A 26,278-nucleotide genomic window follows, 5' to 3' on the forward strand; every position below is an offset into this window, starting at 1 on the left:
TGCCTAGTGTTTCCAAATTGCAATTTAAGTATTTTCTGTATGAGCGTATTGCTTATTATTCTTCATAAATTTTTAACTTAGCTTTATCTTTGTTGAACGTAACATACACTCTCGTTGATATAATATACACTTGATAACCGAGTGGCTGGTTCGGCAGATTTCAATGAGTTCGAAGTTTAAATACATAGTTTTTTTTAGCACCCCGTATATCTTTTCACGAGATCGTATTCAAAAGTGAAATTGTTACTTTCGAGTTCGGTTTCCTATGTTTCTTCTCGTTCATCTATGCTACCGCTTTGCGCGTAATTCGCGCAATAAACGTTTAATTAATTTCTGTGAGTGCGGCCCGCACCGTTGGCCAAGAAGAGCTGCAACGAATTCAGAATTTTTCCTCCATCCTCTAAGCTTTCCACTACATAGGATCGGTAGAAGTTATATTTAATTAAACGCGTGCACTTTTCACTCGGTGTTCAGCCGGAGTCGCTATAAATCTCGTGTTGGTCCTTGCCGGCTTTAATTTCGAAACGCGCACGGCCCCGCTTTAATTCCAGCTGCGCCGCGATAGCTGATTACGCGCGCGATCCCTCTGTCCGCTTTGTAGTAAGCGTAGATCATAAATCTGCGCTTAATTCTGTTTTCGTCGGCGTAGAACGCGAGTACGCGAGCAATTGCATCTCGTACTCCGTGAAATTGCTTGTCGCTAAACTAATAGCCGATTAGTATTGTCCGGTTGCGCTATCGCGATACTGATTTCTCATCATATTCGCTTCGTGAATCGTACGCCAAGTGGCTTCTGTCCTGTCGAATAACTTCGTTACGATATTTCACGATTTTTCATCTCGATGCGAGATAATTTCATTTGAAAGAACGTCGTTCGTGATTCTTCGTGTATGTGCATCTCGTCGTGTTTCTTCTACCTACTACATTCATTACAGCTAGTTCATTGATACGTAAAAGCAATTAGTCAACGATTACGATCTTCAATGATTAGAGCAACTCACGCTAGTTAGGATTCGAAATCGATGATCATTGCACTGTCGTGAGGTTCATAAATTTATTTAAGAATAGCATGAGTTTAGAGAAGCATAGGTGGCCAGAAGTTTTTCACGAGGGTGTTCTACTCTCTCTCGTTCCTACTTTTACGTTTTTTATGGGCACGATCGAGGTGTTGGAATACTATCAACTATGCCTTGGCCGAGTGCCTACCGTGGATACCGATCACTTGGTGGTCGCTAGTGGTGATCACTTTCTCTAAAATTGTACTTGACAACTATTTGGCTACCGCGGTAGAAAATGAGGAAAATGGGCAGGGCAAGGGAAATCATTAAATATATGTAATAAAAATCGCACTTAGTGGTATAATTGGTCCAGCGTGTAAGGGACCTCTTCTCTGAGAATTTCTTAGTTACTGAAACTTAACTTTATTATCGACACTATGCTAACGCGACTGTTAATGTTGTTGCGTGTTCTCGGTTAACAACGTAACAACCGTTTAATAGCCCGGAGATGTCGTGACAACGATTCCAGATAAAGTTCCGGATTACCGCGTGAAATCGTAGCATTGTTCCGTCGATCCCGTGTTTAATTTGCTGGTAGAAGCTTTCCAGTTAACGACCGGCATAAGCCATTCGTGTTATCTATTCGGAATTACCAAGATATACGATTAATCGCGTTTTTCCGTCGATAACTAACGGATTAGTCGACACATTTTTCTTGGCGCGATCTTTCGAATTCGAGAAGAATGGAAGAATTCCTGATTCATAAATCGGCCGATGACGGTATTTGGTGATCGGCCAAGTTTTCTCACTTTCCATTCTACCTATCGCTGTGATAATTTAGATGCGTTAACGTTCGTCCGGATCGCAGCATTCCGCAATGTTCTTTCTCCGTTTGTCACGCGATGTTCAGCGAACAAGCAACCTGGTTGCACAGAAATATCTCTGTTTCGACGTTCGACAATAGCCATTCGTTATACCCATCGAAATCTGACATGGAACGTTTTCGCTGGTCGCAGATGCGCAAACTGTCGGAACCGCTCGATCACGACGAATTTCAGTAGATATCTTTAGTAATTATCCTTAGATATACAAGCCGGCAACCACACAATGGAGCTCCCTCCATCTATTCTAACGCAAGAAATAATCATTCAGCGATATTATTTAAACCTAAAGATCCTTCGGATCAGTAGTTTCTCCTGATAAATTACTGTCCGCTACTACTTGCTCCGAATCTGCTCTTTATCTTCGACCACTCAATATCTCGACAGAAGCATGGGTTCCATTTGCATTCAATTCCTCTGCAAAGAACCCTCGAACGATGCGGTAAATCCTCTTCGAACTTTATACCCTCTCAAGTCCGGCACGATCCGGAAACGGCTTCGTCGTTAATTTATGTCGATCGCCTAAGGTTTATTCAATTTTTTATTGTGCCACGTAACGGCGCCGACCCTCCTTCTTGATGGCAGGGCAGCAGGGCGATAAATTTTGGCAAAAAAGGACCGAACATTTTGCGGACAGATCACTGTATCGCCATTAGATCTACCAACATGCTTTTGAATGGACTGTCAGGCTGGTTGTACGAACGCATAACTCTTTTGGATTTCATACTGCCGTCTATCGATCTATAATTTTTCCCTGTTTTTCGTTAGCATCGCCAACGACGACGTTCAGACACTTGTTCTGTGGTAGATTTATATTTGCCCATTTTGGTTATTTCACGAAGTTTGATAAATTCGAAAGGTAAAGAAGTCTTCTAAAAAGATACAGACGTTAATTATTTTTATTATATTTATTTATCTGTCTTCAGTTTTCCATTTCCTTAAGAGAACACCGAGAACTTCGGAAAAAGTGTATCAATGGAAAGTCTGAAATATTTGTATAACTCGATCTCTTCTACTGTGTTCTTCAAAGAAGAAACTGATTTATATATATAGGACTATAACAAACGTTGATGTTCAAAGTAGCGGAGTTTGATAAATTCGACAACTTCTAATTCAGTCAAGTTAAAGAGGTTCGACGAGTTTTGAAGGTACGGAGCTCGCGAGATACTAAGAGGGTTCTGCGGAAGTTCTAACAACTTGGGGCACGTAACCAGCTATCCTCATTCGAGTCTCATCGCGTGACGTAAACCGTGAAGCGCAGGTTCCCGGGAATCCAGCATCCAAAACGCTGGCTTGAGCCGATTGGTAATCAATCTTGCCGAACAATAATTAGGAGAGGGCTATTCCGGAGGGTCAGAAAATGGCCGAGTATATCTGAAGCGTCAATTTCGACATTTATTAATTAAAGATGTCCGTGGAAGATAGCTGAATCATCGTGTTTTTTAAATTTCTCTTCGGCACGGTGAGTTTAATGAATGCGCTTTTCCCCAACTTTCGCTCCGTGTTCTACGATTCATCGGTGATAGATATTTTCTGATTGAAACTCAAGTATCATAGTGGAGCAAGCGAAACGACACTCGGTACTCGTATATCGAAAGAGATGTTCCCTTCTTTTTAAATTTGTCTAGAAAATAAAAATCAGTATTTATGATAGTGGCGTGGAAACCAAGTTATCTTCTCATTTTGCCGCAAGAACAAAAAAAAAAAAGAAGAATTCTATTTGGTGCTCAGGTTAAGAAGCACGCGTTGCAGCTAACATAACTGAGCGCATACACGTACGAGTTATGCGTCACGAGCTACATGGTGAATTATGATGGAATTCGGAGATACGCGTGGACGAGAGAGACGCGAGACGGCGATGGGGAGAGAATAGGGTTAATCGATGCCAGGGTGGAATGAGACTTTGCGATTCCATTTGAATTCCCAATCACGTAAACCCAACCCCGACGACTTTCCGACCAGCCTCCTACCCTTTAGTGATCATTCTGCCTCATCGAACGTGGTTATTACACCGTCGTTAAAGTAGCAGCTACCTGGTGCAGTGGCGTAACGGCTGCAAAGGTCTCTCTCTCTCTTTCTCCCTCTCTTTCACTAGAAAATAGTTCAACCGAGTAGAACTTAACGTGAAAAGTAAAATATTCAGACGCGTCCTTGATTTTATTTCGATCGAAGAAAACACGTTAAATCGTTTCCAGAACAAGTTTCTCGAGAATCGCGGTTTTAATGGACAGCCATTAAATTTTTTGAGCGTCCTGGCAGCTATGAACTTGGCCCGCGGGAACTTCGATCAAGCATCGCGAAACCAGTTCTACAATCGAAACGCATAAATTGTACAATGTAGAACGCGTATGCAAATACTTGACATTTATAAATAGCATGCAGGTTCGAGATGAAAATAGCGAAGGCTGCACCAATGGAAGGAAGGAAGAGAAGCGATGGTGCATGGAGCTTCAGCTGCTCCTTGCAAACCCGCCCTTCCCTCTGCTCTTACCCTTTATCGTACGAGCTTGAACAGGGATGTAATAAAGCCATTGCCGATCGCGGCTGATCGACGCGTTTTCTTTATCCGCGGTGAAGTCGCTGTTGCATGGATCACCGGTCCTACGCGATCGATCTCGTTTTATCTGCCTGTAAACATTCTTCAGCGATACCCTTTTACCAACGATCCAGTTGTTTATTCTGTGCCCTTTGGATAATTTTACGACGATTGCCTGCGCGTGACCCACATAACTAGTTTTCTTTCTTTATTTATCAATCCCCTTGTTAAAGAGGAACTTACAGCCTCCTCGGCTTCATCGGCGGATAATAGAGGCTGTTGTTTGTCTTTTCGGATTGTTGGATCCGGATTTCAGTTTCCATTAGTCCGACCATTGGGGCTACTCATCTTGTCGATAGGTTTCTCCCCTGACGGACTAACGTTTCACTCGACTGGTCTGATCATGGTAGCTCCCTACTACTTACGAGACTCGATGGTACTCGAAGCTAGACAGAGATGCGTATTATATTCCATTTCTGAATGTTGTTTGTGAGATAAACACGCTTACAATGTACATAAATTCAGATTTGAAACTGAGTGGCGATGATAATCGGAATTTCAATTTTATTTAGATTAAATGTTCGCCAAGGAAGTGTGAAAAAGCGCGTTCAATTTACCGAGAAGGGACACGTGATAAGGAAATGGCGAGATACAGGACGCTGGTACGGCGAGAATCAATGTCGCGACGGATCGGGGACGAAGCTGGATGCTCTTGGGACGATTAATCCGATTAATCACGAAGTTGGTTCTGGTGCCGCTTATAATTCAGGCAAGTTGCGCCTCGCGGCAGATGCGCGAAGCGTAACCTCCAATTATTCGTAATCTGTTCACGGAATTATCTGGCCGCGTGCTCTACCCTAGGCACCAGGTTTCATTACGTCTCGTCTGTTAGTTCTCAGGATTCACGATCATATCTGAGATTTCACGCCAGGGAAAGACTCGGCGTCTAAACTGAAGGATCAAATCTATTAGTAGGATTTTCAATAAAAGTTAAGAGATCGTGTTTTAAGGACAATTATTTTGAAGGATAAATCGTATCATCAGATGGAAGATTCTTTTTTCGTCGAGCGTCAATCATTTTTCCTTGGTACTTTGGCCCAACCGTACTACTTCAAATTCCATTAACAGAATTTCATATTTCTGAGGTTGCTGGCGTTCCTTAGTCCCGCATTTTCGCCCGCAACCCGTTTAAATCGAGGCGAATATTCCAGCTTACGCGTCTCGAATGTTAGAGCGACGCTTACGTTTTCGCCTAAAATTCAACACGCCATACGTAACGAAATGCAAATTCGTACGACTTGTGTTTCCTCGTGGAAGGAAAGAGGCTAAAAAGAACGTGCGTCGCGGAAAACGACGCTCGGTAGATATAATAGAGTAACGCAATAAGGAAGATAAAGTCGTTTTCATCGTACGAAACAGACGAATAGACGAACGCCGACGGATTTAATGCGATTGAAATAACGGAGAAAGAACAATTTCGTTGCGGGAGTGGATTGCAGCGGAAAGGAGCGAAAATAAAAAGCGCCATTGAGATTCGAATCATTAACTGTCTCTTAAAGCTCCTTTATGTTTCTTTTCCAAGAATTTTCTTTTTTTACGTTCAACTCTTTTCACTTCGCCTTATTGACGCGATATAACGTTCTAATCCACGGAACTGCGAAAAAAAGCAGTTTGGTCGGTCTATGTTATGTTAGTTGGTGGAAATGGTAATTTTATTGGCAACATCGTAGCAGACGAATGAAACGTTAGCCCGTAGCACGCAAAGGATCGAGATAAGTCACGTGCTGCTAGTTATTCGCGAGAAATGTGTGCGTCTTTCGTCGAAGATATCACGCAGAGAATTAAGTTTAGCCGCCGTGTTTTCTCTCAGCGAACGGTTCCCGACCTAGTGGGTTTCGACTTTCGTTTAATCCGAGACGATTTCTTCATTTGTATCGTCCAGACTCTTTTTCGCTCCATCTTTAATCCTTCGAAAGACTTCTAATAACGACAGAGGAGCAAGATCTCCCGTTACATTGGTTTCTTTCGATTTCATCTTTTTCAAAATTTTCATGGACTTTGGAAAAACACACGAGCGAGCCATTTGTCATCGTTAGAGGAGAAATTGTGCGACGGTGCTTTGTCTTCGTCCCCGAAATTCCCTCAAATACTTTTCCCTTGTCCCCCTGTCGCGATACATCTTGTTAAAAATTTCAACGTCACGACGAGATTGTTTCATCCCTTTCACGTTTCTTTCCTTCGCTCGAAAAAAGTCTGATTATCCTATTCAAAATTAGGTGTCTCGACTGTAGGAAGAACGTCGTTAATGTACGTTTGATGCTGGAACGAGAGCAGATTTGTCAAGTTCGAATCGAAAATTCGAGACAGGTAATAATTCACGTTGAGAAGCAGGCCATGACTTTCTATTTCGGTTCTATCGCTATCCTCTCCTTCGCCTACGATTCCCGAATGTTCCCCGAGCTTTTCGGCTTCCTGATGGATGTTTCCTCCTGTCTCGTCGACGACGGCGTCTCACCGCGAATTGTCGAGCGCAAGGTGAGAATGCGCTTTATTTTTGGACAACACGCGCTAGGAGACCGCTACGAAAATCTAGAAAGCCGATGTGTTCGTCTTTTAATAGCACGTTGCATCCTGGTCTGGCTTCGACGCCTACTGCGGACTCGAAAAATAAGTGTCCACATAAATCGCCCTGGTAAACCGTTTAAACGAATTGCTCATTGAAAAATACGCAATCGCCCGATCTTTCTCTTATTTCTCTTATTTATTTTCATTTATTTTCCCTTGTTTATTTGGAACGCCGATGAACGCGGCGTGGAATGGTCAGGCAGTTTTTGTGTGAAAAGAAACGAAGTGGTGATAGACAGAGAAGCGGGTTGAACAAAAGGGAGCTCTATTAATAGCTGATTGGTTAGCAGTTATATAAAGAATCTGGAACGTCAAAATAAAATTAACGGTTTCATAGTAAATCTACCCTGTAGAATTTTTTCTGACGTTCTTGTACACACGTATATATTTTACGATCCAGATTTGCATACGCGATGTTCTTCGTTGAGCTCACCCATATACCACTTTGTCTATCAATCTCTTTTAAACGACATAACGTCGATATTCTATCATTTTATTATCCCACGTGCCAGGCTATATTTTTATATTTTGCTGGATCTAAAAATTTCCTCGGCCAGGTCGATACGAGACGTATCGTGGCGGAACTCCCGGGGGACGAGCGGTTTACCAGCGCCGATACACAATACGATCGGAAATGTTTTCCCATTGAGGCTCTTTTAATTTTATGACACTTTCATTACACGGGCTGCTACGACTGTTCCATTTGCGGCCGATGAAAGAGCCCGCGATGCGCCTCGTCGATGAACATCGGCCGCGAACAAAGCTCGAGAACCGATCCGGTCTCCGTTTTTATCGACCAGTTGCGTTATCAAACGGCAAACAAGAAGCAAACACGTTGCTCTCCCCACCCCATCGGTTTTTTCGTCGACGCATTTTTCACCATTTTTTTTTATTTCCTTTTGATTTTCCCCATTGTTCGTTCGTTCGAATAAATTCCCATGCATTACGATCGATTCTCGTTAGCACGATAGAGAACAATGGATAGAAAAACGCGGCTAGAAAAGCTGTGGGGAAAAATTATCCTCTCGCGAATTTTCCAAGCTACCTCGTTGCTATCAGTTTGCTATAGCAGGCAAATTTAATTGGAGGGATCTCCGGAGCGCGAGAATCTTTCGTTCTCGGAAAGTATCGAGTGCCTTCGAGTAGCATGATTCGTTAGAAAAATTCGGAATCGCCGACTGATTTTCACGAGGAATTTTCTCGCGAACGATTTACCAGAGAGATACGTATATCGTTGGGCGAAAATGGATACGCCTGGCTGCCTCTATCTCTCTCGTGATTCCCTGGCGGCTTTGGTAATTATCGACCAGCGATTCCGTTAGCCCGCTCAAGCGGATTATTTACGATTGCCGTTTCATCGACGGCGATCGGCTTTAAGACGAGCTTAACGCGCGCGTTTAAGTGGCAGATATTCTCGCGGCGTTCGCGCTTCTCTAAAGATAGCACTAGTGATCCATGTGTTCTTGCTAGATTCTAAACTCGTTCTGCCGTCGCGTGTCCCGGTAGTCCGCGACAAATAAGAGACTCATCCCGCGATCGGAATGTTCTCCTTGAACTACGGATACGTTTCCGTTCAATTTCATTTCCACTCTTATCCATAATGCGTTAGAACAGCCAATATGACGAAATGGTTTCCGATAATATTTACTGGTTTGACAAGCTTCGAGCCGGAGATTCAAGTAGATTCAGGTTCGCGACGTATGAAAATATTTTGCTAAATAGTTCTTGATTTAGCGTGTTATCTTAGCTACTTCTAGAATTCCCTGTCGTATCGTATTCTATTTAAACACAGAGACCGTCTCGTACGGAATTTGCTTCGCTTGATCGTCAGGCGACAAAACTTGTTGGATAGCTAAACTTTATACATAGAATAATTAAATACTTCGACTCTGAGTGTGCTTGCTTTAACATTAGAAGTGCCAAACTTGCCAAAATCTTTTGTTTTTGCAATTACTATAGATAGGCGAGTGCCTTCGGCAAAACTAATGACTTGTATTGAAACAGAAACGTAATTATAAATACCTACGTATCTTCATTACACCGGTTTAATTATAAACATCTACCGTACAGTATCTTCGGATATGTAATGTAGGTTAGTAGTTCTAGCGTTAACGCGCAGCTTTAGTCAAATTTCAGTTTCCTTGGCTACGGTCAGGAAAATGTGTCAGTTTCGAATTTACTACGACGAAGTATGAACAGATTCGCAAAGTGGTTCGCGATGAACCTCGATTTTTCTTACGAAATAATCTGTCTATACGGAGCGACGACAGCGAACGAAGGAACGAATACGAAACGTCTAAAGTTAATGAGCTCGTTCGACAGGGAGGAACGATCAATCGCGCGGTGTCGTGTCGCGTCGAGCAATGGAAAATATATGCTGCCGCGGAGAAATGACACAACCTAATTAATTTTAGTCCGTCGACGAAACAGTCGTGGAGAAACCGGTGCAGCGTCGACGAAAGATATATCGAGGTTCGCGACCAACACGGCGTTTCTATTATTACTACGGTAAAGTATACGCGTTGAAGCTAACGAACCGCCCAATCGCGCGACAAAGTTGACGACGCGTTTCAAAACACGGATGCGAAACGATCGACGTTGGGTATTCGAGTATTCGAATCGTAAAAAGTTTAGAGCATTTTTAGTATCGAATAAAGAACAATCGTAAAAACGATCTCATGGTCACTTAAACGATTTTTGTTTTCGGAGTTCTCGTATCCTTGAAACTGCCGCAATGGTCGCTATTCCGCGACCATAAGCCGTTACTTTACTTTCAGTGCTTTACCCCGTGCTTCAACTGTGGAAAATATCCTCCTCCTTTTTTTTTCTCCAGCCACGAGTTAGCGAGGCTGCATTGAACGAGTTACGTGTTTTTTCTTTCGTCCGCGCACGTTGAGAGACGATAACGAAGCTTTATGTATTTAAAGTGAGATGAAATTAACTCGGCATCGCGTTCATGTGGACTATATTAATGAAACAGGGAAAGACAGGGTGGATTTTTCTTAAGAAAAATTGAAGAAGCACGCGACGACAGTGCGATGTGCTTCGCTGCCGGAAGTAAACCGTTCCGCAACGCGGAACTCGTTTTAAACGAATTACTCGACGCGATCGGTTTTCCAAAGTTCATTAAGCCATTTTCACGGTAGGTTTTAACGCACCTTGGTACAGGTACACGCGCGTAGACTGGATCTATTCTGTCGTATCCATGGTTACATGCGAGCATGTCGAATAATCTTTGGCAACCAGTGTCTCGATTGGAATTAATCGAGTCGCAAAACGTTTCAGATTCTTTCTCATAATGGATATTCCGTCGTCTGAGACTTTAAATGGTTAAAGTCCTTTACGAAGTCCATAGAGAGGAGCAATTCTTCCCACTGTAATCGTAAATCCGTAATTAATTAACATTTAATAACTTCGCCGCCTCGTAGTTTCATAGTTCGATCGTTGTATCTTTTTCCGACTCTCTGCTCTCTCGCTCGAGAACATCAATTTTCCCGTAATCGTCGAGATACGATCGTCCAAATTGTTCTCGCTCGGACGAAACCAGATGTCGCGAAAATAAACCGTTCTGGAGTCATTCGCTAATCGAGCGTGTAATTCTCCTAAAATTTTAAGCTTTACGAAACGTCCTTACTCCTTTGCCCGACGATGAAAAATGATGTCAGAGAGAAACGGAAAAATCAAGAGACTGTAGCAATTCTCTGAATGGTTGGGTTCGGATAAAAATTTTAATGCGAATAGTCGTCGTTCGATCTACTTTGTTCGGAGATGCATTTCCGTTTCAATGGTCTTCGATCGGTTTGATCGCGTCTCGAGGCAGAAAAGTTATCGTATTTTAGGAAACTCTGAAAAAAAAGGGGAAAAATTAAGAAAGGAGAGCGAAACGAGAAGAGGAACTTCTTTGGAGCGGGGTTGAAGTTTCAGTTGTCGGTGCTTGTCCGCTCAAAGACGGAACGATCGAATTCGTCGGCGTGGAAAAGTAGTTCTCTCTGCTGCGCTTGTCTGCCCCTTCGACGATCCTCGTTTCTTTGATTCGAGGGGAGGACGAATAAAGAAATCAGGTCGGGATCGTGGAGGCTGCCGACTAACCTTCTCCTTTCCTTCTAATTCGAAGAACGTGCGCGGCACGATTTACGGGGTAATTATATCCGGCGTCTTTTTTTTCAACTTTCCATTAATTCCAGGAGAAAAAGCCTGGCAACCCGATCGTTCGTTCTCGAGCAAGCTGCGAACGCGTTTACCCTTATTTTACGATCTGGTCGATCGTGGGTATGGCCGATTATTACGAGCTTATTTCTTAAGGAACGAACATTGTCGTTGGAGAGGTTCGTTCACGAGGAATTGATCGGAGCTGGTGTTTTCAGCGTCTTTAAAGTAGGTAAATTAAATTGAAAAATTCTGAATAGCATGGAACATTGTACGAGAAGTTCTTGAAAATTTGCAAATCGCATTTCTCTGACTGCAAGTTTCTTTCGACGAGAACGCGAAGGTAATCCGGTGTCTTCGTGGAAATGACTTGGAAAGTCGAGTGCAGTTTAATTAACTTTTAATACGGTCAGAAGGTTTTTCAATGCTTTTCGCCCCATCGATTTCGTCGAACAAACCGATCGCCCGTTTCTGCTCGTCGACAAAAACCGCTAGCCAGCCGTGCTTAGTTATTCTCTCGTTCATTGTGAACAGCACTAAAGAAGAACTTGTCCGTGAAAACACGTGTCGTCCTTGTTAACGATGCTACGGCTGCATGAAAGAGGAAAATATTCAACTAGTACCACAGATGAAATACAAGCTAGATTTATCATACGACGCGATTTTGTTCCACATTTACCTTCGTATATCAAGGAGGACAATAGATTTCTCTGTAGCATTTTGTGTCAGCACACAGGTCCATTCTAAGTTAGAAATGTAAAATTCTAACGCTTAATGAGGCAATTCATACGCGGCGACGTTATACAAAGGAGAAAGCTTATCGTCCATTTGATAGGAAAGTTGCAATTGGAACGAAAATCCAGATCCCGAAATACTAAAGAAAAAGAAAATAAACACTGGATGAAAAGCTTTTGCGCAAGCTGGCACGTTTCCGCAAACGATAAACAACGGCGCGTGATCGGATTGCTAAATAAATCGAAAGTCGATCGATCGTTCGGTGAGAGAGGCAAACGAAGAAACAGAATGGCTGAACCGGATCTATTCCGACGGTGATAATTCGGTCGATTTCCATGTTTTTGCTCGGCCGTAATACCACTATTTTCTAAGTGGCATCTCGTTCGAAAAGCGTCGCTCGAGCGAGCGTAATATGGAACATCGCCAGCGGGCCAATCCTCGATCGTAGTCGCTCTCAGCAGACCCGGGGCCGCTTTATCGAATTATGTCGCAGTTTCCTGGGGTCCTTCCGGGACATGCACGTCGTCGTTTCGTTCCATCCCGCGGGATCTGGATGCCGGCGTGCCGTCAACTAATTCGGCATACATCGCTGGAACACGTCGACCCGGATCGCGGTCGCCTCCTGGATTTTCATAGCCTCGCCGAACGTTTGCCCGATTTGCTCGATTCCTCGTCTTGCCTTCTCTAACTTCTCTCTCTCTCTCTCTCTCTCTCTCTCTATTAGTTGACCTCGTCCAATTAAAAGCAGCGTGGTGACCGTCGAAACGCGCATTAGTGAAATCGTTCCTTGAATGTTTGATGAACGATCTGGCTTCTACAGTGATTGTTTTTAGTCTAAATCTGTTCTGGGTCTATGTCGTGAGAATATCGTGTTCTTTGGTCTACAGTAATACCCTATCTATGGGAACAAAATTTTAATTAATACCTGATTATATGATCGAATCCACGATCACGAACACGAATCCATACTAGTCGAGTTAAAAATTACGAGTGACAAGGAAACTCAGTATATTTCTACTATATGAACCGTTGCTTTCTCGATCGACTTACATCGATGAAGTTGTACCGTAGCGAAGCCGAAATAAGACTCAGACCAATGTTTAATAAACATTGAATGATTTATTCAGAAAACAGATCAACAAAGATCGACCTTCCACGCTTGCCAGGACCTTAGCGTGTAGCATTTGCGGAATAATTCAAGTGTCTTTCTTCGGCCAGTCAGCCAACTTGTACGAGCTCCGATGAATTGCTTGGTCGGTGGATTTGCAAAGCGAGAGTAACGAGCGCCGCCTTCGTCGCTTGCCAATTAGTATACACGGTTCTCTTTTTAATAATGCAGCGGCCTACATATGCGGCTCGTATGCTGCAACCAGCCGTAATTACGTGGAAACCGCCGGCCACTAATGCGTGCCGGCACAAATACGTTACGACCGCGGGAATCCATGCTTATCGCCCCTTTAGCGGCCCCCAGCTTTCAATGATTCCTGTCTTTGTTTTGCGCTCCCCTCTCTGATGAATAGCACCAGGGCTCGACTGCATCGATAAACCTCTAACACCCTTTGTGATTTTCTCGTGCAGCTCCTTTTTCTTCTTTTCCTCCTCGCACCGGCTAACCTACGTTTTCCTCTGATCATATTTTTTGTCAAGTTTGCCGATTTATCGGTGTGGGTAAGCAATTTATTTCAAGAAAGTGGTGGTTGGTGGTGTTTTTAGACGAGTAGGTTTACTCGATAAAAGAATTTTAATGCTACAAATATTTGATGAAATATACGAATCTTCTTGAAACATAGGAAATTTAGGCGCGAGACCTACTCGGTATTCACGCGAGTTTATCGAAAGCGGAGGAAATGGAAAGTTCGCTAAGAGTCAAGGGTCGTGCGAATTTCTCCTCCAATATGTTTCTATTTCGATAGCTATCGGTATGTCTGCTATAAAATTTCACTCACGACCGAAAGAATTTCAAATTTTCAGCACGATTCACTACCTGCTACCCTATTCGAGCTGGCGGTTCATTGTCCTCTTCTTGCGGCAAAGTTTCCCTTTTCATGTTTCTCCGTTTCTTCTGATGTCTCGTTGGGACGAGTAGCCCTCAGCTCTCAGAAGCCGACTGGAAACGCCGATTGTATCTGTCACCGAGTGCCATTCGATGAAACGCCAATAAATTCACCAAAGTTTGACAATCGAATTTTGTCCCCGGCGGTTTTATTTATTTGAAAGGCACTTCGTTCCTTCAAGCTTCGATCGTGCGATCGGTTTGCGTGGCTACGTGAACGTGACGTTTCCAATTTGCCCGGCCATTTCCCAATTTTTCGAGGCTTTATAAAAATCCAGACACGATCGCCGATCAGTCATTAACGGCACATCGATTTAACCCAACTACTTTTACCAGGGTCACGTGAAAATTGTGTCGAGTATGGCTGCACCGAGTGAAGAAAGTGTTCGTGAATTATATCGTAATTTTTCATAGTACGCGAGGCGCACCTGTTTAAGAAATATGAATGAGCTAGATTATTCCGTGGGAATATAGGCACCTGACGACAGAAACCATACGGTCGATCGTATCTTGCACGGAAAAACGGTCTCGTATAGTCCCACGAATCATCATTCAGATGAGGACGCTTGGAAAAAGTACGCCTATATTCGTTATAGGCGTGTAGGTTATTTTTTATTTTTCGTTATTTTTTGACCATACATCCGGACTCTGAAATTGCTTGTCGTTCCCTCGACAATATCAATCAGACTGTTCGATTTATCATTCTTTTATTTAAATGAAGCTTCGTTCGTGTCCCTCTCCTCGGCGTTATCGATCATTTTTCAATTAAGCACCTCCTTCATCCTCAACGGACGACCAATTCTCCTCTCGAAATTTCACCGAGTTTCCCCATTTCGCATCGCTAATTCGATAAATTACTTGATTCCATTTCGAAATTTTGGAGATCATTCGCTTTATTGCGTTATATTTATGTTTTATCGAATACCCGCTAGTTTCAGCGCGAATCTATTCATTCTTTTTCAATTTAATTTTGATCAACGTCACTCGTCAAAATTGTTCCGCGTCCCCATTTCGACGGTCACGTATAAATCCCTCGTTTGCATTTTGAACAGTTTAATATCCCCGCTGACAGCCGCACATTTTATTCCTTTATTATTTCATTGTTTATAAATGTATAACGGTTGCCATTTCCTATTAAAAAATAAAATCCGGATGCTGCGTGATGCGTTGTTCCAGCTTTGAACATGGAATTATAAACGCCGGTACGCCGAGACAGTTCGAGTGAATTTTCACTCGTGCAGTGGAATAAGACGTCATAGTCAGACATCGCGTTGCCAGGCCTCTGTCAAGCAGACTTGACGTTTGCGGTGCAAGCTTGCGGCGTTGCTTGCCTCCGCGAAGACAGGGCATTAAGCACGACTAGTTCATACACAGTGCGCGGCGTCTGTATCAATTTTACTATATTCTTCTTCTCCTTAGTCAACGGATCGAGACGTCTACGATTCTGCTACAAACATTCCAGTTGCCAAGTTTTCTCGCTCCACTTGCCGGATTTCATTTGGAACATTTAGGAGATCTTTTGGAAGTAGATTTCGTGTTACTAAAATAATTTCTCGCTCGAGGTAAAACAAAAGGGTGAGTTTGAAAAAAAAAAAGAGCGGAAGAGGAAAGAGGTCGATAAAAAATGCACGGTTGGTGTAATTTCCGATTGAAAAATTGAAACAGTTAGCCAATGTGGATTTGCAACTGTATCAACCCGTGAAAAGCATCGAGGCGGATGGGCAACCACGTTTTGGGGCACGTATAGCCATAGAAAAGTTTTATCGCGGTATGCTCGACGAGAAAAGTCGCTCGTAATCTTTACGGGATATCGTGAATTTGTCGTTTTTCCCTTCTTCTTTCTTCCTTTGCCCGTTTTCTTTTATCCGTTTAATGCAATCCACAAAAAATTGAAATTGAAAGTGTAACTCTCGGAATGAAGTTTCGTAGCTACCCCCGCGAATGCACCAACTTTTCCCCTGCAAAGTTCCATTCCTCGTTTCTTCTCTTCTCTTTTCTGCTACCTTCGTATCGACGCGAAAATCACGATGCAAATTATTTTATAAATCGTGCCAGCGGTGGTTCATAGCGATACTCGCGGTCGTGAAACAACTATGTAATTATGCAGACAGCGGGGCAGAAATTTTCCAATTAAACGCGTTCCTGGAGATGGTTAAAAAGTAAGAACAAAGTTTCTTTCGTACTTGGATAATTTCGTCCTATTTCTTACGCTGTTTCTAACACGAATTATAACGATTCGCAGTTTCACAAGACTTTGTTGAGTTACAGACGGTTAGTATGCAATTTCAGAGTTTGTCAACTGCAACGGCTTCCACTAGAAATGTTTTTGATATAACTGAGTGAAAGGATATCGAGAAATGCAACAAATACGCAACAAAGTGTGGTTGACAAGTAGGAGTAAGGTTTACGTGGAAAAAGTATCGAGTGAAGGGAAACGGTCCGTCTATCGTCAGGCAGGAGCTATGTTCCCTTATAGCTCAGACTCGCATTCATTCTTTGAAAAATGATTTCGAGCAGAAGGTAGTCGATTTATTCAAAAGTTTCTGCGAGTGTGTCAATGATTATTGACTTATGATTATTTATTAAGTATCCACTTATCAGTCTATTATTGTATTACAGATTATAAGATAATTTATAATACTAATAAATTGGAATTACTCGTGTGTTACAGGTACGGTGACATGGTTCCGAAAACGATCGCGGGAAAAATCGTGGGGGGTGTATGCTCTCTCAGCGGTGTCCTTGTGATCGCTTTACCGGTGCCTGTTATCGTCAGTAATTTCAGCCGAATATATCACCAGAATCAGCGGGCTGACAAGCGAAAGGCGCAAAGGGTGAGTGTGATTTTTTTACGCGTCTCCTTATCGATACGATACAGCCGATCCACGCATATATCGTCGTATTGAAAATGGCGTGCCGATTCGTCGTACGAATCGTGGGCCATCTATCTTCGCGTTGTTAATCTGTTATCGGTAACGCGTGTTATCGTGAACGAACCCGGTTCGGTCGAAATTTAATTCGACCTTAATTCCGGCCCGATCTAGCTGTAATTCAACGAACCGTCGATGAGTAGAACGATTCGAGAACGGATCCGATTAACCTTAATTTACGTCTTATGGAAATGGAGATTTTATTTTTATTCGAACGCAATAAAAATAAAAGTTCGGAGGGAAGTTTCGACAGAGATTTTAGTGCCACGAAGGATGATAAAGGAACAGATCGCGCGTCTTGGTGTATCGTGGACGCGCTTAAGTAGGCGATTCGTGTTTCGCGATATGTTTTCGCTCGTTTTTCTCGTATATACATACGCCTGGCGTATCCACAAATAGCTGTGTCACTATTCGCGCCACGGACTGTTCACTTTATTCTGGTACACTGGATATCGATATTGTTGGATGTTGTCTTTGGACCTAGTTGCCCGGCCCCAAGGCCATAGCATGGCAAACTTTCAAACAGACATCGAGGATTTTCCTCCTTGTACCTCCGTTGATCACGATACACGATTTTGATATTTTCAATTATACCGTTGTATTCCACACTTCAACGTTCGCTGTATTCATCCGCGATATTTAACTATTGATCGAACGACCATTTGAAATTCATTCGTAGAAGATAGGATTAAAGTTAGAGAAACTTTTGGTTTCGATAGCAGAGACGAGATATTTTACAGGCAAAATGTAAATGTTGGGTCAACCACCTGGTGGATTTAAGCTTCTGTTCCTTGCAGCAGCTCCGTGAACGGACACTACGATTAATTTTGCCAAAGGTGATCTTTACCAACGCGAGTCTTCCTGCCAAAAGGTTCTGCTTTCGCTTAGTTTCAATTTCACCTTCGAATATAAATAGAGCATCTCTGTTTACGATGATCCGACAATTTCCGAGAAATTGCGGTGTCTAATTCAAAGTGCGGCCGTTGAGCGTTCTCGATTGCAACCGCGTAATGACGAAAGTTAATTCGACGTTATATAATCCGATCGAATTGGGCTATATCGTCGTGCTGTGTGGTTATCTTACTGGGTGTCACTGGTGGCCAGGAATGCGACCAATCGATTAGAACGGGCCGAGTTCATGGCTGGAGAAAATGGAGTAGGTGAGAGTATTTCTACGTAGAAAGACAGCTGTTGAAATTCCTGATTTCTTTCGGGTATTTTCAAGCTACTGAATTTCTATGAATCGCCTATGGAAATAGAAAGAAGCAAAAATAACGTTTCGATTTAAATTCAACAACCTGTTTCACGGGAATCAATGCTCCGACCGAGTCCTACTTCTCGACTAGTCTTTCTGGATTCTCCCGATGCCCGATTTAGCTCTCGAACAGAAATAGTCTAGCCGTTGCATTGTCTAGCTTCTATTTTCACGCGGTACGAGTGTTGAAGATTTTCTCGGCACGTTGTACTACCTCAATGTTTCCTCTATTTACAATGACGTCGCGGTAACTGGCCAGGATATCGCTTCGTTAATTAATCGTAGCTATCCCATCAATTGTTCGAATTGACTGTGCAAAGTAGCCTGCTTCTTAGCTTTTAGCGTAACACTGTTGTAAAAATGTTTGTATCTCATTCGCGTTGCACGATGAAAAGGGACGATAGCCGGAGTTACCTAGAAATATACGTTCCTCGATAATTGTCCGACAGTATCGCGTTCTATAATCAGCTAGAACAACGCTATCGTATTTTAATCGCCGGAAACAAGAAAATTAACGACGTTGTTCCGTTAGGATCTAAAAAAGGATGCGATCGCGAACGAGAAACCCGTCGGTATTGAAATTATATTGCGATGAAACCGCGTAGCTATTTTTACTCAGCCACCGATATTTTATTAGCACGAACATCAAAGAACAAGCTCGAGAGGCGCTCCGCTATCGCGGATGCTAATGACGGCTACGATTGGCTTTACTTGCCTGGGGCCTTTAATCGTCAAATGGAAGTCACCGATTATCCTCGATGCTTTCGTTTTCCGACTCGCTAAACCGGTCAATTTGATCGAGCACCCATTAAGCCTTGAATACATTTTCATTCGAGCCGCCCACGATTTATCTTTTGTATGCGGAGCTCCACTATTTCCTCCCTGGAGCAGTTACCTGCAATTGTTCTCGTTAAAGTTGAAGAGACCATCGAGCGTCTTGACACAAAAATCCCGGTTCGGCCGCGGCCTACGTTTCCTCCGACAAATTGCTCTTGGAAATGTTAAACGGGCCTGCTCGATCGTGCCATTATTTTCGAGTAACCCAACGACTCGCGTGTCGCGTTCAATCAACGCGGATCAAAAGGAACTAGTCGATTTACCGGTAGTTTCTCAACTCGGGTGTTTCGTGTTATTAGATTTTATTTCCACGATATGTCTGAACGTCGACAAGAGCCGGCAATTGTCCCCCTTTTCACTGTCACAAACGACAAGCGCCGGTTGACGAACGACCGTGTAACCTGCCTGGCGGAGTTTAACGCAGAAGTCGGCCAGAAGTGGCGGATTGCGAAAAACCAGTCACCGATTTGTAATTTCTTTTAAACGGCTCGGCGAGATCAGAAATCTTACGGTGGCTCCTCGCGGACAGTTTAGCTCGAGGTTCTAGCGGTAGTTTGGCTTGGCCGACGGCCAGCGGCTACCCTCAGTTCATTACCACTATCCCGTGTTCTCCGAGAGACAGAGACAGCTGGCCGAATAAAGTGGCGGCCAGTATGATCGCGGTCGAGGAACTTCCGGCCGTTCCGCGGGGTTGATTGATGGCGATTGTTGCTCCTCGTCGTCGCGTCGTTCGCTAAAGTAGACGATTCTTTCGCGTTAAAGTTGGAAGAATTATAGTGGAGGGTTTGCAAAGTTTTATCGTCCGTATGTTACAAGCGTCTGTTGCGATGTCTCGATTACTATTGACTCAAGAGACAAAGTGTGTATTAGCCTCCTTGAGACAGAGGAAACAGAGGACGAAGCATTTCGCGACGCAGAAAATTTCCGCGCTATATCAGCCGCTAATTTCACGCGTACGATTCAAATACGCATATAACGAATGTATTATGTTTGCAGTGGAACATTTCGAACTTTCTGTAATTACAAACGACTATCACGATTATATGGATATATTTTGAAACGACTCAAACTTGTGCAATTCTGTGCCTTAATGTTTTCTCACACGGTTCCATTTTACGTATTTATCGCGAACTGTACGAACATCAGGCGCACAACTCTCCAACCGTCTGACAAAACTCTGCATATCCGATTCTCGTTTCGCTAAATACCGTTCTTTGAGCGCAGTCGAATCGACGAAACGAAGTCGATGGAAAAACCACAGGCAACTGCCGGGCCGCATTAAGGCGCGCGAAATTCACCGAGTCAAAGATCAACGGAGAAGTTTTTGCAAATTAGGAGGCGGGGAGGACAGTTTCCCGACAATTCGCAGTCCTGAAATCAGAGCTCGCTTTCTTTCGCGGCCCGGTCAAATCTGCAATGCAGATACATCGCATCTACATATGCATGGCCACGCTCGTTCTGATTCGCGGTTTCGGATACTCATGGATCCTTCCTTTTCTCTGCACCTCCCCCGCCCTTTCTGTCTTTCGTTTTCGTCACGTGGCCGGTCGGGTTCCGATTTTAGAACAACTTTTGGTATTGTGTCTGTTCGTTCCGTATCATCGTCTGTTTTAACGCGAATTTCACCGAGCTAGACAACTGTCGGTCCTTGCAGTTTTCAAGAATAAAATTGTCGTTGTGGTAATCGTATTTTCAACCGAGTCGTATGAAATATTTTTTGGGTTTAAATTTTATTCTGGTTACATGGTGAGTTTATTAAACGATACAAGGGAGAACGTGGAATCCGAGCAAACGTAACTTCGCAAAGGAAGTTGGAAAATCGTCAAAGTAGCTTATCGGTAGCATCAACGTGAACGGAAGTGTAATGATATCGAATGGACGTTCGTACCATGCAAATAAATAGATTGGACGGGAAACCTACAAGTCCGACGAAGTTGTCCATTTTCTATCAGCGATCTAGCCTTCGAGATCGATTTTGCACGTTGCACCCGAGTTCAGTCGGCTAAGGATAAACAAATATTTGAGAGAAGCTTCCATAAGTAAACAGTTGCCACGGTGAAGTTTCTCTGTCGTGAAACGAACTCCGCATTTTCGCGGCAACTTGATCGGCCGTTCTATAAATTTCGATTTTTCACCAAATATGAATACATAAAAATACCTCTTTCATATCGTCGTATCGTAAGAGTAGAAAATCCTAGACAGCGTAGAAGGAAAGAATCCGAGGTAATTTCTCGGTAGGAATTATAAGAATACCGAAATGCGCTAGGAAAATCATCGCTATTCAGCATTTTCTATATGGAACGCCATCAACGAGGATTTGATCCTCTATTCGAGCGAAACGATATCGAAAAACGATCGCAATATCGAAAATCAAGGTAGAAAGAACAGTGAGCATAATCGAGAGAGAGAGAGAGAGAGAGAGAGAGAGAAAGAGGAAAAATTACATGGAATATGGAAGCGTCGTGGCGTCGTCTTTTTGCTGACCGTTCGTGAATAAACGAAAGACAATGATGAGAGGCCACGGGTTTCACCGCATAAATGTAATTAAACGTGCGAACGAGTTGAGATCGCGTTAACTTTCACGAGATATTATTTCACGACTATCTTCTTCGCTGCTCGAATCTCGACAACTTTCTTCCTTCTTCGCTTATTTTCTACGGTGCAATCGTAACTTCCCTTCGTTTTAGCATCAAATTATTTTACTCGAGGATCGACTTTCTTCTTCCGATCGCTACGATGATTTTTAAAAGAAACTTTTCGAAGCAATCGTCGTTAGGATGGTTTACGATTATCGAGGAGTTTAACGCTTTTAGAGCCATTAAATCTGCTCGAAGCAGCCCGGTGAGATGCAAATAATCCGTAACCTGGTTGGAGTGTTTAAATAATTTTTATTGCACGGAGAATCGCGCTCACGGTCGTTTGAAATCAGTTCGAACCGAACTTATTCCAATGCTGTGGTAATAAACGATTTCGTTTTGGAAAAATGTTGTGCCGCCTGGTCTAACCAGTGACGAACGTTTTCGCTTGTCTCGCTAGGACTTCTCTTTCGAATGGAACTCTTACAAACGAGAAAACTTACACTAAAAGATACCTTAATACCAAAGAGAGATACTCTTTCTTGCTTGAAACGAGAGGAACGTCCACATCTCCATTATCCCAGGATTCTTCGTCCAAAGGTCTTTTAAAATCCTTCGCGTGGTTCGGATGAAATATTTCGTTTCTCCGAGCGCCCTTTGCTCCAGTCGTCGACGATTCAAACCGCTCTCCTGCCAGGAATTTCCTTTAGTTCCTCTTTACCACGTATCTCTATTCTCGGGGACGGGCTCTCGGTACGCTTTCTGCCTTTTCCGCTTCGTTGGCCCGGCCAAGAACGCAATGAGCGAGTTTCAAGAAAAAAATAACGAGCAACAAGAGGGTAGAAGCCACCCCCGTGTTCCGAAACGCTTTCGTTTGTTTGCTTGACTCGGTGATCGCCTGGAGCCATCGGTCCTGCCAAGATATCCGTGAAAATCGCTCGCGGTGAATACGGTTGAAAAAGCCGCACGATTGCTTTCGCGCTGTGCTGATTTTCTACCACGAAAAGAGAGAAAGATACGGCCGACTTACTTTTGTGGAAGCCACTTTTACGCGTCGATTGGGCTAACCTGAGCGGAAACGAAAGATTAGGGGACGGAAGCGTTCTCTGATATCGCTGCTTTGTTTCATTTTTCTGTTTTCTCGATCAACGATTACTTTCTCTCCCGGTTGATTCCCGAATGAACCGGCGAGCCAAGGGAGCAGATATTTTTCGTGCTGTTCGAAATATCGAGGTCGTCGGTTAGGCGAATCCCGAAACGGAACGAAAGGCCAGAAGCGATCGGTTTGTGCCTTATGGTGCAATTTGTCCTATTTGGCATAGTAACGCGTGCTCGTTAAGCCGTCCCTCCCCGCGGACAACGACTGGACAATTATTGGCAGACGCTTTGACATTCAAGTCACGGGGAAACGCCTGCGAATATTTACGATGAATGTCGACTGACGAAGATTTACGTCGCGCACCCAGTGATTAACCCATTTAGTGCTCCGGCATCCGAGTGTAGCAGCTCACCGTTCGATTCGACGAAAGCCGCTGTATTTTCGGTGTTCACGCGGGAATAATGGAAAATCGTCGTTCAGGAAGTCGCCAATATCTATCCTTCGTCCTGAGAAATGGAACGATCCTGCCCATGTGCTTCATTTAGCGGAAAACCAGCCACGAGATCGATGAGATAATCCTCGAGGCGAAGGATTACCGTGAAAGAATGATTGACGCGGAGGCGGATAAAAAGAACTGCCGAAATCTTTTACCGTTCGCGAGGCAAGAAAAACAAGCAAAGCATTCGCGGCACGAGGTAGCTCGTTAAACAACCGAAGTGTACTCCGAACGATTCAAGACAGGAAAAGAGAGATCTTCCTGGCGATCTGTCGATCTGCTTCGGTCACGTCGAGGTTGGTATATGGTCATAAACACGGGGCGATATCGATGGCTAGCCCATTTGACGTCATTGGTTCTCTGTTCCATTCGCTCAATCACGACGAGGCTCTGCTTTTCTTTCTCGCCTTGAATACGGTCACGCTATTCTTGAACGCACTAAACACCGATGTACTTCCAAACAGTTTATGCGTTAACCAGTCTCAATAAAGATTACCCGAGAGAATAGATCGATACCGGGAAGCAGCACGCGTGGTCTCTGCCCCGAAAAGCATCGCGTAATCCTACAAACGTACGAGCGCCTTGTCAGCAAACTGTCCGTGGTAGTTTCTCGTCTCGCGGAAAATTTATGGCGAAGGGGATTTCCAAAGGCGAAAAAAAGAACGTCGTCCAGACCAAACTGTTCGGCGTTACGACGATAAAACGTCCACCTCCGCGGTAGTTTTCGTGTCTTCCATTGTTTTTCTTCCAGATTTTTACACACGGTTCTATAAAGGGGCGTTTCTTTAGATTTGATCCTGATTTATGTGTACACACGATCCGCGCCAGTTTCTATGGCAGAATTAGGGAAAAGAGCAGACGAAATAAATTATACGAAGATTATTTCTAACGAGAAGAGAATTCCGTCGGTATAGAATCAACGTAGATTTGGATCTATGCAAAGTGTCTGATTCCACTTTCCGATCTTATTCTTCGTTAAAATGTTCAAATTTGGAATTGGCAGCGTTTGAAAGACAATTCCATGGCTGAATCGTAGTGACGAAAATAAATTTGCTTTTCATTTATCGTCAAGTTGATCCAGTTTCGATTCTCTGTGGCTCGAAGTCAATTTCTCCTTCAAAATTTCCAAATGGAAATGGGGAAAGTACGAGAACGCGTGTATTTGGTGCGAAAAAGATTTTGAAAAGTGGTTCCGAATTTTAAAAATAACTTCCGCAAACGACCAACGGATGTGTGGAGAGTAAATGAAAAAAGGGAAGAGTGGAAAATCATTGTCAGGGTTCGACGGCGCCTGTCAAGCTGGTTCTCACCTCGTAAAACTCATCGGCATGCGTTTCAGCGGCCACGTACGTTCGATAAATCAAATCGGGCCAGATACTCCGGCTTAAATTACTGCCAACACGCTGTCGTTGCGTTATTACACCGATAAAACATCGATTTGCGTAGTGCGTGGCTTCTTCGGATCAAAGATTGTTCGGACAACTTAACAAAGAGAGAAAAGCAATTAAGGAAGATCATCATCGGAATTCCAAAGTACAAGCAACACATATGGACAAAGCCCAATTGGCGTTTCAAGGAGGTATATAAACGCGAATATCTTTGCGACGTGAATTTTCTCGAGTTACAACGTTAATTATCGACTGGTAATTAGATGGTTGCTATCAGGAGATCTTTTATGAATCAGTCATATCATGAACGATGATGTCACCCTTGTTTTCGTAATATATATATATACTGACTTTACTCGAACTCGAATGTTTTGTAATGAACGATACGAGACATAATTTCCAAGCGAATTTTTAGATTGTTTTTGTTAATCTGGATGCCTCGGATATCGGATCGTTTTATCGTCAAATTCGATAATATTTACCTAAAGGTCTAAGTCTTCGATTCTCAAGTCCCGTTGTTTATCGTAGCCACGATCTTTTACAGCCAACCGAATTTCTGCGAATAATCCAATCGCACGGTCGTAAAATTTGTTTCTTGAATCTCGAACGGCTACGATCCTCGATTCGTTCAAGATTTATCGTGTCCGTTGTTTCTTCCAATCGTTATGTATGTATTTTTCTACCGGCGAAAATCTACAACTTCTCGTTGCTCTGCCTTTCTCTTGCCTCTTCGTTCCGCGCTCGAATCGCGCAGTATTTTCTTCATTTGAACGTACGAGATCCCCTCCAATTTACTTCCAACGCGTTACGCGAATTATCGCGCGAGCTACAACGACGCACGGCTAATTAATGTAGGCTAATTGGCACGTGGCGATACCGATCGGTCGCGAGCAACCACGCAGCGTCGATCGGATATTCGAACGACCCAAAGACGTAAGTCGATTTCAGATACGCCGGACCGCAATTTCGCGCACGTGTTTCAAAAATTCCACCGATCCCGGTAAATTGGTACGTGTGCGGTCCGTGGAAACATTTGGGTCGACCCGCAACCCTCGTTCAACCTCGAATCCATCACCACTGATCAATTTTCTGTTTTGAACGGTCTCGATCGCTCGTGTCGAGTTTCCCCCGCTCGGAACTCCGAAAATACAATATAAAGTTTGGTATTGCACCGACTCAGAGTACAACAAGCGTCAGCTCTAAAGTTAGTTTCCCATGCTTCGCTCGTTTTGGATCTCTAATTAATGGCGTTTAATCGCGCGTATCGCGATATCGATAATTAACGCGTCTACGAAAATTATCTTTGAGTTACTGCACGTACTCTATCGGAATTTTGCCAAATGGCCCCGCAGTTTCCTGTTATATTAGTCGTGGCGCACAATAAACCGATAACAATGGAATAATCGTGTCTGGGATCGATCGAGAACAGATCGGTTTTTCCTCGGATTTTCGGAAGACAGGAACACAGAAGGCATCGAAGTGGTGGCGCCCCGCCGAGTTCCTTTGATTCGACCGTTTCCACCACAGCTGGTCGATCACCTTTGTTCCAACTGATATTCGGGATATTACGCAGCCGCGATAAATGTCCCGGGGACAATGGAAGCGCGCCGGAGATTCCTCCGAACGGATTAACTTGGCGTGAAGTCGGTAAAGGGACTTTTAATTGGAACCCTTTATGCCTCGGCGTGAAAATCGACTTTCAGATCGCATTCAGATGGAAATA

The 26,278-nt window shown here is 43.5% G+C and overlaps 1 protein-coding gene across 9 annotated transcripts in view; it reads left to right on the top strand.

The window, feature by feature from the left end:
- LOC117239424 (potassium voltage-gated channel protein Shal) overlaps nucleotides 1-26,278 on the top strand; it is a 115,823-nt gene that overhangs the window by 22,701 nt on the left and 66,844 nt on the right. For all 9 annotated transcript variants that reach the window (XM_033504954.1, XM_033504998.1, XM_033504993.1 and 6 more), the window contains exon 2: nucleotides 16,646-16,808. In XM_033504954.1, the coding sequence (XP_033360845.1) occupies nucleotides 16,646-16,808 (163 nt within the window). The remainder of the gene's footprint in view (nucleotides 1-16,645; nucleotides 16,809-26,278) is intronic.

Source organism: Bombus vosnesenskii, unplaced genomic scaffold (genome assembly GCF_011952255.1).
Source record: "Bombus vosnesenskii isolate JDL3184/JDL3185 unplaced genomic scaffold, Bvos_JDL3184-5_v1.1 scf7180000013264, whole genome shotgun sequence".
In the NCBI taxonomy this organism is placed as follows: Eukaryota; Metazoa; Arthropoda; class Insecta; order Hymenoptera; family Apidae; genus Bombus; species Bombus vosnesenskii.